At 42.6% G+C, this 12,172-nt stretch overlaps 1 protein-coding gene across 1 annotated transcript in view; it reads left to right on the top strand.

Annotated features, from left to right (window-relative positions):
- plagl2 (pleiomorphic adenoma gene-like 2) overlaps window positions 1–12,172 on the top strand; it is a 27,457-nt gene extending 15,285 nt beyond the window's left edge. Inside the window, exons 2-4 of the mRNA XM_037273269.1 lie at window positions 4,391–4,517; window positions 4,697–5,157; window positions 5,446–12,172. Coding sequence (XP_037129164.1) covers window positions 4,847–5,157; window positions 5,446–6,898 — 1,764 coding nt within the window. The 5' untranslated portion in view covers window positions 4,391–4,517; window positions 4,697–4,846 and the 3' untranslated portion in view covers window positions 6,899–12,172. The remainder of the gene's footprint in view (window positions 1–4,390; window positions 4,518–4,696; window positions 5,158–5,445) is intronic.

Genomic DNA, 12,172 nt, shown 5'->3' with positions numbered 1-12,172 from the left:
ATAAACCTAAAAATATGTGTATCTCTGATTTAAAGTATCTTTCCTTGCTAAATATGTAAGAGAAAGCTGTAACTCATTTATATGGACCAGCTGCGCACTGTTAACGTAGTGGCTTAAATCAACTTAAAGTTGAGTAAATTATTATCCTCCGTGCAAAAACAACGTCAGCTTGAAGGTCATTTTGGGTCACAGCAGCAGGCTGACATCAGGAAGTGTGTCCAACTGTGACAGTTTGCCACGCCCACTCTCAGTCGGACCACAGTGCGGTGGTCTAACTTAAACCGGAGCGGTTTTAGTGGCCACATCCCATGCCGACTGATAGGAAGAGTCTCACGAATTTGGCAAGGAACAACCGCACACTCTTCCTTTTGGTCGCCACCCTTCCAGCGCCACCCGGGGTCAGAGGATGTAAGGGAGAGGAAGTGAAACCTGGCTGAGGAGGGGGTTACATTGTTGGCTTGAATACAGCGATCTCTGTGCAATGCTGACTTCCTTTCTTTAACAACATTACTCGCTGCGTTCAACAAGCATCAAAATAGTAATATTGTCATTGGGTTCACAACTAACGACAGTTTTTTAAAACTGACATGTAATTATTATGTGCTCTTTAGTGATCAACCAACTTAGTATTAATGACTGCAAATCTGAATATTTCACTTTTTAATGTAATGACACTGTATTAGGGAAGCAGCAGGCCCTGTCTCTAAAATCAGATTGAGGATTTAGCAACAGTTAACAATTTCCCCTTGGAAATAATGGGAGTAATCAACTCCAAGGTTGCCGTAATAAAACATTTAGTCATCGCTTGAGTAGCAGTAACTGTGCCAAAAAACAGTAACCCCATGTGAATATTATAAAACATCTCATTTTTTTAACATTCTTAGTTGTCATCTAAAAATAAAGTACCGCCGCCGGAAAGCGTAAAACCAACTTTCACTTTGACAATGCACAACTGTCCTGGCTAAACTGGACGCTTACCACTTTGTAATCTGTTTTTCCATTTTTCTCCGAAAACACTTTGTTGTGGGATCCTCTGCTTTTGGAATGATTGACCAAAATTGCAGTTTCCCTCTGGATGAAAGGGAAAAATGCATTGCAAATATACATTTATATTCTTCTTATATGTGTGCAGTTGTAAAAAGGCAGCCTTCCTGTAGGTCAAAGGATCACTGCCAATGGCGGTGCTCCTTCCCCCTCCTAGGTGGCTGCTCCTTTTCAATGGGTTCACTAAAGCTTGACCTCTCGCCTGTCACGCTAGACTTATTTGCTGCAAAGACCCCTGACTCCATCGCTGCACATAACTCCTGTTTTCCCTCCTTTTTGTGCTTTTCCGCATTGCTACTGTTCTGTACATGCAACCGCAGACTTCACACGTCTGTGCTGGTCAGAGGAGATGACAATTAAGTTGCTGGTTGTGGATGACAATGGTGGTTAGCCTCGTATCACTTTGGCTAGTCCGCTCATCGTTAGTCCTAAAATTTGTACTGGCGGGAATGTGGGAAACTGTGTTACTTTATAATACGGTCCAACTCTTGTCGCAGTAGCCTACGCAATATGCTAAAAGTGAGCGAAAATGTCTTTAAAAAATGAGACTGAGAGTATGGTCACTTGCTAAACATGTTAATAAACATTAATAATAAATAATAATCAAGTTTAATAAAAGCGAAATAGAAGCAGGGAAATGCTCGATTTCTTTTTCTTTTTTTTTTTTTTAGCCGTGCTCCGAACAACATGCTCACACAATGCTGTGTAATACGAAAAAAACAACATCATGCTGACACAGCTTGTTGAAGAGAAACATGTGCAGGGCTCGACTAATTACAACAGCTACATTTAGCGTAACGTTGAGTTGTGTTTTCAATCATTTACTTTGATTTGTTTCTATGATGTAGTAAAATTTCTAATCAGTCTTTGGTGCAAAGAAAAGGTCAGATACAACAACAATGAAACAAATAAAGTACCAACACTGTTGAATCAAAGTAAATTTCAGACAATTTGGATCTATAGTCGCTTTTGATTGGACAGCAACCATATGTAGACTTGAACGAATGTGCGACACGTTCACCTCCTCAGATACTAACTACCCCCCCCCCCCTTTCGCCTGACAACCCCCTTCTCATCAGAGCGGCTGTTGTCACCTAAACTCCACATGGTGAACTCAGCCTCTATATTTAGGTCATTCGTAACATTTAGTCAAACAGTGCCCGTTGCCTTACTGAGAGCCGCCATTCTTCGGCCGATGTCTCTTCGCCTGCGGTCATCTTGCTCTCGTCTTCTATGTTTGTTGGTATCGTCGTTGACATTACAAAGCGTTCAACAAACATTTCGCTCAACCTTCTCCCATGCATATGGCTCGCTCAGGCCGGCACCAGAGGGGTTAATAGCAGTCACTCAGCATGCGAGAGCTGTGGCGGGCAGGCGGTGCAGTGCAGAGGATGACCTATGACCCTGCTGGAAAGGAATGTGGAAGCTCTTTCATCCAGGACAGAAACCAAAGACACCCAGGCGGAAAGTGGCAGTTCAATGCTGCTTTCAGCTTTCCTGATTAGGGGAAGTGAGCGGCGCTTCCAGCAAACGTACGTAAGCGGCCATCGAAGCCATTTGGGAAGCAAAGTTCCTGCTCCAGCTTTTGTGATAAGTGCAGTGAGGCTTGTGCGATTAGATGATGGGAATGGACGCAATTGTGTTGTGTGTGCTGAAGCTCTTAAAGCGCCACCGTTAGTGCAATGCCAACACAATGCCAAGATGCCAACACTTATAAAAGGAAATTAATAAAAAGTCAATTTAAACCAAGCTTGTTATTTTAAGCAGTGTCAATATTCTAGTCCAGGGATGTGTGTGTGTGCATGTGTGCGTGCGTGCGTGCGTGGGCGTGCGCGCGTGAGCGTGAGCATGATGCTGCTGCTGCTGCATAAGCTCGGCTATGTGTGTTGCATGTCGCTGTTGTGCAGCAGTACAACACGGCATGGTTCAGGCCAGGAATGTGCGACGTGGGTAGGCTGTAACAATGGAGCCGGGCTCCCTGAGGGTGGTCAATGGGATGGGTGTCACCCCCCTGCACCCTCCCTGCTGGGTGATGACCACTGCATAATGCTACAGCTGTCAGCTCCTCTTATCCACCACTGTAAACACACATACACAGGAGAGCGCACATGTAAGCTACAGTAATGTGACATCATTTTTGAAACTCATGCAATTACATTGATGGTACTTTTTGGGATATCGCGCAGTAGTTAACGTGTGTGTGTTGTGTGCACAGTGGTTCCCAGAGATAAGAGGTTTGTTATATTGTGTACTGTATAAACCACACAGTAGTTACAATTAAATCGAATGTAAACAATTTAGTCTTCCCACATTTATGTGCTTCAGTTGTGTTGCTGCCTCTGGTGTGTGCACCTTTGCATGATGACACACTTAATGACTAAAATGCTATATTATTCATTTTGGAGTATACATGTGAGTGTGAGTGTTGTGAACAACAAAATGTGATGCTCACAGAGATATGAAGACATGTTTGTGTACACGTAAATATCCGAAGCATCTGTCAAAACACTTGCAGCAAATTCCACCAGATTAGCTGTCATTCTCAACTCGGTGGCCTCTTACACAGACAGTGTGCAAGTGTGTACGTGTGTTAGTGCGTGTGTGTTTACACGGCTCTAAGTACGCACTCGCGGGTCACGTGATCCGGCCCTTGTTGTGTCCGCTCAACCTTGGACTTAACTGCCGTGTGTTTTTTGGTAGCAGAGGGCACAAAGGTCAGCTGAGTTGCATAAAGGAATGCGTGATGGGTTTAAGGATGGAGCGCAAAACCTTGGGCGAGTTGTGTTTTGCTTTGACCCCAAAGTGTGATTCTTTGTGATTGTGTTTAATTTCAGTTTGTTATTGTCAACCTAAAGACCATGTGGTGTTGTATCCTCAGACACTTTCATGTTAAGTACATGCGGCTACACGCGTTATCTTGTCCTACTTGTCATCCAGCGCCCTCTAGTGAGTAGAAGTAGCTCAATCTGTAAAGTACTTAAAGATTTGGAACCTGATGGTTACAGCACGAGTTTATCTACAGACTAAGTCAAATCACAACTATCTGCTGGAGGTATGTGAGATGAATCCTGACTAGAACATTTCCAGTATGATTCTGGAAAGTTTCCAGTAAATCTCATGAGTATAATAATACTAATAATTATAATAATAATTGATGAAATATTTTGTTTTGTCATAAGCAACACAAATTCTCCACAAAAGTGTGACAATTTTGCGAATGATTTTTTAAGAAGTTTTGATGATTTTATCAAAACATTATTCTATCACAATCACCAATTCTTTCATTGAAGAACAAAAACACGAATGTTGAGTTAAATACGACTCCCTGTCTTTATTTTCCTCCCAGAGTCAAGATGCAGAAGAGTATTTGGCACTCACCGCCAAGTATGGCTGTTGGAACTGGGTGAGGAGGAGACGTAAGGGGAAGAAAAGTGCAACACGTATCAAGGGACTAAAGACGGACACCAGGAATAGTAAGTAGGGTGATCTGTATTCAACCAAATATTGTATGTTCAGTCACAGTCAGATTGATGGCAGAATCAACAGAGAGCTTATATTGTGCCAGCCAGAAATATCCCTCAGTGCCTTGCTCAAGGGCAACTCGACAGTTGTCCGGATGCAGACTAGCATCTGTCCTTTTGTCCCGCTGCAGATTGTCGCGCATCTCGATGTTTCGTTCAAGTTTCTACTGAGCCGCCACTTTGCCACCCTACCGCCTGCCGGCCCTCCGACTTCGACATTGAGCCCGCAAGGCAGGGGAGCCCCAAGTGGATTTTCATGGCAGCGGCACTCTAGGGCTGCCATGGCAGCTGCTGCCGCCGATGCCTCACACCGTATTACCGCACTGACGCCGGAGGAAGAGGGACGACGGAGCGCCGTCAAGTTGTTTGGGAGCGCCGGCTCGCTGCTACGCACAGATCGAGAGAGGGGGAAAGAGCGAGAAGAGGAGGAAGAAGAGGTGGGAAGAGGGAACGAGTGTTTGGTGTGTGGGGCTCTGTTTGCCTCTCAGGAGAAGCTCCGGCTCCACGCCTTGAGTCACACGGGAGAGAAACCCTTTCACTGCTCACAGCCACACTGCCCCAAGGCCTTCAGCTCCAAATACAAACTCTTCAGGTACTCAGCATTTCTCACATACTTGATAGGTCACGTTCACAATATATGCACATACAGAATAGTAGAAGTGAGGTGAGGGGCAAGTCGCATGTTTTGACGCAAATCAAACTCGAGTCGCTAATTTAAGCAAAAAGGACATCAAAGATTTTTTTTTTTTTTTTTTAATTCAGCATTGGACCTTTTATAGTTTCATTAAAAAGAAACAAACAAGAAAATCTCAAGTAAGTGAAGTCATTCGAATAGTTCAATGTCTCTTCTGACCTGCTAATGCCATGTGGTCCTCTGCAGGCATATGGCCACACACTCTCCACAGAAGACCCATCAGTGCTCGTTCTGTGAGAAAATGTTCCATCGCAAGGACCACCTGAAGAACCACCTGCAGACCCATGACCCGAACAAGGAGGCCTTCAAGTGCGAGGAGTGCGGCAAGCCTTACAACACCAAGCTGGGCTACAAGCGCCACGTGGCCATGCACTCGGCCACCGCCGGGGACCTCACCTGTAAAGTTTGCATGCAGAGGTACGAGAGCACGCCCGTCCTCCTGGAGCACCTCAAGAGCCACTCGGGGAAATCTTCCGGCGGGGCCAAGGAGAAGAAACACCCGTGCGACCACTGCGATCGCCGCTTCTACACGCGGAAGGACGTGCGGCGACACATGGTGGTGCATACCGGTCGCAAGGACTTCCTGTGCCAGTACTGCGCCCAGCGCTTTGGCAGGAAGGACCACCTGACGCGGCACGTGAAGAAGAGCCACTCACAGGAGTTGTTGAAGATCAAGACCGAGCCTCCGGATATGCTAGGCCTCCTCACCTCGGGGTCACCTCCTTGCTCCGTGAAGGAGGAACTCAGCCCCATGATGTGCAGCGTGGGTCCTAATAAAGACCCCATGATGGGCAAGCCCTTCTCAAGCGGGGCCCCCTTCCCCATGGGCGTGTACAACCCCCACCACCTGCAGGCCATGTCAAACTCCGGGGTGAGCCACCCTCACCCGCCCCTGATGTCCGCGCCCCTGTCTGTGGGCATGGGCTGCCACGTGGACTCCACTGGATCCCTGCACCCGCACTCCCATCACCACCACCACCATCACCACCACCACCATCACCATCATTCCCCTCCGACACCCCCGCCCCACCACCAGTCCTCGGCCCCCCAGCAGCAGCACCATTCCCAGCAAGGCCCCAAATACCAGCTGGGATCTACCTCATACCTGCTGGACAAACCCTTGAAGGTGGAGATGGAGAGCTTCCTCCTGGATCTGCAGAGTGGCTTGCCCGGCCCGCTTCCCTCCTCGGAGCCTCACGCTGCTGTATCGCCCCCCAAGGATGGACTGGAGCCTCCTGCTGGCCTGGCAGAAGAACTTTGCGGGGATCCCCTGCTGTCCAAGAGCCCTGCGGTGATCGCCGAGTCTCTGTCTGCTGCTAACATGGACTTCTCCCACTTGCTGGGCTTCCTCCCGCTCAACCTCCCTCCTTACAGTGCCCCCATGAGCACTGGAGGACTGGTGATGGGCTACACGTCGTCTGCCACCTCCTCCTCTTCCTCCTCCTCATCACTGCACGCTGGCGAGCCTCACGCCGCAGCAGCCGTCATGGCGCCTCTTACCTCTTTGCAACCACAACCTCAGGAGCATCAGAGCTCCAGCGGGGGTCTGGGACTCGGACCCCTGCACCCTCTTCCACCAGTATTCAGCTCCAGCCTTAGTACCACCACACTGCCTCGCTTCCACCAGGCCTTTCAGTGAGAGTGTTCAAGATATATTCAAATATACAGTGAGTAGATTTTTTTTTTTTTTTTTTTTTTTTTTTTTTTTTTTTTTAAAAGAACACTTACTAGATGCCTTAAACAAAAGTGCACAAAAGTTTTTAATTAATCCCTTGAAGGAAATTAAAAGGCCCTTTGTGGGGAAAAGGGGTGAAAAAAAGGCAGCAGCTTTCATTTGGGATTTTTCCACCTTTTTCCTCAAGTTTTAAACACGTATTACCCTTTTTTCCCCCCCTCCCATTGCCATTTATGTCCCCTTATATTTGCATCCCCCTATTTAGTAGTGTAGCAGGCAGAATCAGTAGGCCAAAAGGCATGGTACTGCTTCCTTTTTAAAGCAATAGAACAACTATATCAAAGTTTAGTGACGATCTTTATTGTTGTGACCCGAAAAAATTATAGTTTGAAGTGGATATTTTGTGATTTTATGATAGAACGTCTCATCTTGAGAGGAGAAAAAAAAAAAAAGCTATAAAGTCCACAATTTACCTCAAACGTTGTCCCATTTAATAACACAAATGGGAGCCTTCTGAAAAAAAAAAGTGCTCTTTTCATCAATTTGACGGGTGGCCCCTGTTGCGTGGCGTCCGTTACAGTCAAGTTTGAATGGAAATCAGAAAACGCATGTGGTGTTTTAAAGGGGGCAAAAAGAGGAAGAAATGTGAAAAGTGTTGGTTTAAAAAATGATGCTGGTTTTTTGAAAACTTTTCCTCAAGTGAAGCACTTTTTTATTTTAGTAGAAGGCACTTCATCTTTAGGAATCTGCTTTGTTTCCTCCCTCATGATAATATTTTTGAGGTTGTAACACCCGGAATCCACTGGGATTCTTGTGCAGGATTCTTAACTATCCCATAAAAAGAGCCTGTTTTTGTAAGAATTTACCAGGAATTTGTATGGAAAGTGAAAAACGGATGTTTTTTTTCTTGACAAAGCTTTGGCATTTTTCTGTTCAACATAGAATGTTATCAAAAAGACATGCCATAGCCTCCAAATTCCCAAATATATATACAATATTTTATTGTCAAATGATCCATTTTAGCACAGCAGCATGTCTGGTCTGTTGCTGGACGACACGCTATTTGGTTTTAGTCTGGGGTACATCCCTCGGAGCCCGTTCAAATCCTGCTGGACTTTTTTTTTTGTACGCTTTCCGACTAAATACTTGTGAGGTCGCGTTGCATAAAATCTGCCTCCTTACGTTAAACCTTCTCTTCCGAAAAGATGTCATGAGGATCCCTGACATATGTGAATGCTTAAAACAAAAAGAGTTACAGTGACAGATGAGGAAAAATGTGTTAAAGAATGTTATTGCAGTGTACGAAATATCTCATAAATGATTATCATAAATACTTTTATCTCAGTAAATGTGTATTTTAGGTAGTTAAAGTGGTGATGTTCTTCTTTTTGGATGTCCGGCAGGTTTACATTTATGTTTATCTTGCATTTTTCTCATCAAACAATGGATGGAGTATTAGCTTTTTCCCTTGAGCTTTGTGTCATATCCAGTCTACCTTCGCGTGTACTTGAGTTTGCACAGTGGAATCAGAACTGTGGATTTATAGCAGGCTGTTAGCGGCTTATTCATCACTTAGGATTTGAGCTAACTAGAATGTCTCAATAGAAATGCTGACATAGACGGACGGCCTCCACGCGTGATCATAGGTCATTGTCCGGATGATGTAAGTCTCATCCGGACAGCTCTATGAAGCCAAGATATTTTCAATCCTGCTCACCGCTAACCTATAGGAACCTGAGCCCAAACTTAACCCTCATATAGTGGATACAGAAAGTGTGTTCAGGGGAAATCAAGTCAAACATTTTCTTTAAAATAACATTCCATGCGGTTTCACGAGTCTAAACACGGTATTCATATTTCACAAACATAATATTTGTCAGAAGACCATGTTTAGACTTGTGGGGCTGCATAAAACATATTGTAAAGCAACATTTTGACATGACTCCTTCTATACGACCATGATATATCATCAACAACAAAAAAACTACAAACGAATGTAAGGAAATGAACAATTTGATTGAAAAGAAAAAAATCTCTTAGTAGAGAGGAAGAAAACTACTTTGTTTTAGTACTTGCTTGAATGACAGTGTTTTTGGATTGGGCATTTTCAACATGACACAAACAATATTTGGCCACTCTGTCAAAATGAACTTCTATTCAGACCTGCATAAATGCTTCCACCTAGGAATCAAACAGCCCCAAAGCATGATGTTGCATTATGCTGCTTCACAAATTCTTCTACTGCTGATGTTTTAGACTTAGTATATTTTTTACAATGGTATCTAAGTTTAACCTTCATCAAACAATAACCCATCATGGAGCAGGACATACGTAGATGTTGTTTTTGCGGGGAGAAGAAAAATCTGGCATCATAACAATAGAATGATTTCAGCTTTCATCCATGACATCTTTCACCATTACATCCAAATCAACAGAAGAACACTTTCACTAAAAGAAGGGGGGGAAAAAAGAAGCCCAGACCTGAAACCAATCTGAGATGACACACTCACAATCTGACCTGCTCTTATGTAAGATTTGTTATGCTGATCAGCTCCTACCAATCAGTTATTCAAGCAAAAGGAGCTCCCGCAAAATGTCCGTTTTAGGGTGTGATTTTCGTGATTTCGTGTATTGATAAAGTCACAAAAAAACCTTTATCCACAATATGTAATACTCTCATTTAATGCTGCAGCCAAGCTCGTGCAACAAGCTACAAGTAGGCCACGCCCATTTCAGAATGTTGAGTTGTTGATGAATAACAAACAAAAAAAACATAGCACATAAAAAGTAAAATACGTATTGCTGCTTGTAGCTACGGTTGCAGACAACTGTAGACCACTAGATGTTCTCTTTTTTTGTTTGTTTGTTTTTTGTTGTTGTCGCAAAATGGACAGAAGGATGCACAACCAACCCAAACTGACAAAATGTACATCAGCCCCTCAAACCTCAGCCCCCCCACTGCCCATCTTCCCTCTCTCTCGGCTGCTTTGTAGAGTCAAAGAAAAAGGGTCTAAAGTAATGACGGGGTGTCGCTTTCTTTTTTTCATTTATTTGTCTTGTTGTTTGTTAATATTGTGTTATTGTCTGTTTGTACAAAGGACCTCGAGAGAAAATACACAACACATCACCTCATTTTTTGTTTTTCTTACCAAAACCTGGGGAGAAGAAACTACATTTTTGCTCAATCGCTTGTCATGAAATGCTACGTGCCATCCGACATTTCTACTGTCGGAGATGAAAGCACCAAGCTGTAAGCAGCTATTCAACATATAATACTCATCCCACAGTCACCAGTAAATCCCCTAAACAATGTCATTACTTAACTCTGGAATTAATTTCAAGTGTCATTTTTAACCCCTGCAACGTACTTATTTTAAAACAGGCTCTTGTAAATAAAATACGACATGATTTATGGAGTCTAAACAAATAAGCTGACGGCACCTTTTTTGAGTTTTTAACACAAGATGTCTTGAGGGGGTAAAAAAATAAAGATTAAAAATTGAGCTATAATATGATTCAAAGAAAGGTTGTTTCTAAGAAAAACCCTCTTGGCTTAAGCCAACTATTGTAGCAATCAAATTTAACACGATCTATTTTTTTAGCAAATATTCCTAAAGATTAAAAAAAGAGGAAAAACTCAAAAATCCCTCTGTATAGAAAAGAATAAAGAAATGAAAAGCTTTTGGCATGTATTAAGTTTGTCCTCCCTGGGTTTCTGTGAGCTAATCTGAGTTCTAGCACTTTCAACCTTTTTGAAAATAAGAGTATTTTTTTTTCCTTTAAAAGTTTCAGCTTATATGTTCATATGTTTTTTAAATTTTGTATTGAACCTGTATATGTATGTGCCATTAGCTTGATGTGTAGACTTTTATCAGCATTTGTGCATTTCTCTTCTCAAAAAAAAAAGAGTAACAGTATTTTTGATAGCCTTTTCACTATTAACCTTTATTGAATTAAAGCCCATTTACCTATGCCCTTCCCATCCCCAATTATACAAATAATAGTCTAATTCCCCGGGCAAGTGCTACAAGAACACAGCAGCATACTGTTTACTGTGCCAATGGCTCAGAAACATAATAAAAAAAAATGAAAGAAAAAAAAAGCACTTAAATCTCATGAATTATTATGTCCCATGTTAGGGTAGTGCTGTAGTGCTACAAAATTTGCATTGAAAATTGCCTCTTCAGTAATTCACTCTCCATCTGTCAAATAGCACTTAACTTACAAAGGGTAGTGAAGCCTATTCCAGACAAATCTCCTTTCAGTCATGTCGGACAGATTGGCTTTTACAGAATTTTCATTGCAGGCATAGCATCTGTAAAGTTGAAATTGATGGTGGAATAGTGAAAAGTGATAATATGGTAGACCTATTCTATATTGGTTAATTTAATCATTATGAAAGGTTGACAAGTGTGTATTAATACTATTCAAAGGCCCTTCATGGAATAATGGTATAGAATATGGATGAGCGAATGATTCAATCACAATTAAAAGCATTAAAACGGTTTGACTTTATAGTTTTATAGTCTTTTACACTGAATGGAATCGCTCCAAGTGCTGTTCAGAATGGTCTTTATTAATGCTTCACTTACAGCAATACTCTGACATGGCTCTTGCGTTTCTGTGATGCTGTTGTGTTCTTTAACTTCACGTTTGGCCCCATGACCTCAAGCTGCACCTGCTAGAGACGCACTTATCCTCACACTTCCTCTTTACCGGCAGGTGTATGAAAAAGAATTCATTTAATTCAGGCTTTCTCTCTCTCCTCTTTGCTTTTTACTAAGAAACTGGGTACTGTCTAATAGACAAAATCCAAATGTAGTTTTCTATATTTTTAGTTTAATGTTCAAGTTGTGCATTCCAGCCTTTTTGTTTGTTCGCTTGTTGGCATAGATCATTTTATTTGTATCACTTGCTATGACAGCCACCTCTGGAACAAAAAAGGGTGAAAACAGTTGTATTTGCTTACAGGATGTCTGTCAGACAGCTACACAGATTACTATTTCAATGATGTGCTTGGGAGAAAGGAAGAAATATCAATAAGCAGTGAGTCTTGCTTTTTTGTGTAACATATCTCACATCAGTTGCTGCAATGTAAAAGTGACAGAGTTGTATATTGGTTGATCCAAAGACATGATGATCACAACAACAAAACTATTGACTTATTGTACAGTACAGTGTATGACTTTTGAGTTGTAATGTGTTATGTTGACATGATTAAAAATACAAACCAGCGCA

The sequence above is a fragment of the Syngnathus acus genome, chromosome 2 (genome assembly GCF_901709675.1).
Source record: "Syngnathus acus chromosome 2, fSynAcu1.2, whole genome shotgun sequence".
Classification (NCBI taxonomy): Eukaryota; Metazoa; Chordata; class Actinopteri; order Syngnathiformes; family Syngnathidae; genus Syngnathus; species Syngnathus acus.
Note: the sequence above shows the minus strand (reverse complement) of the source record. Positions and strands in the feature narration are given on the sequence as shown.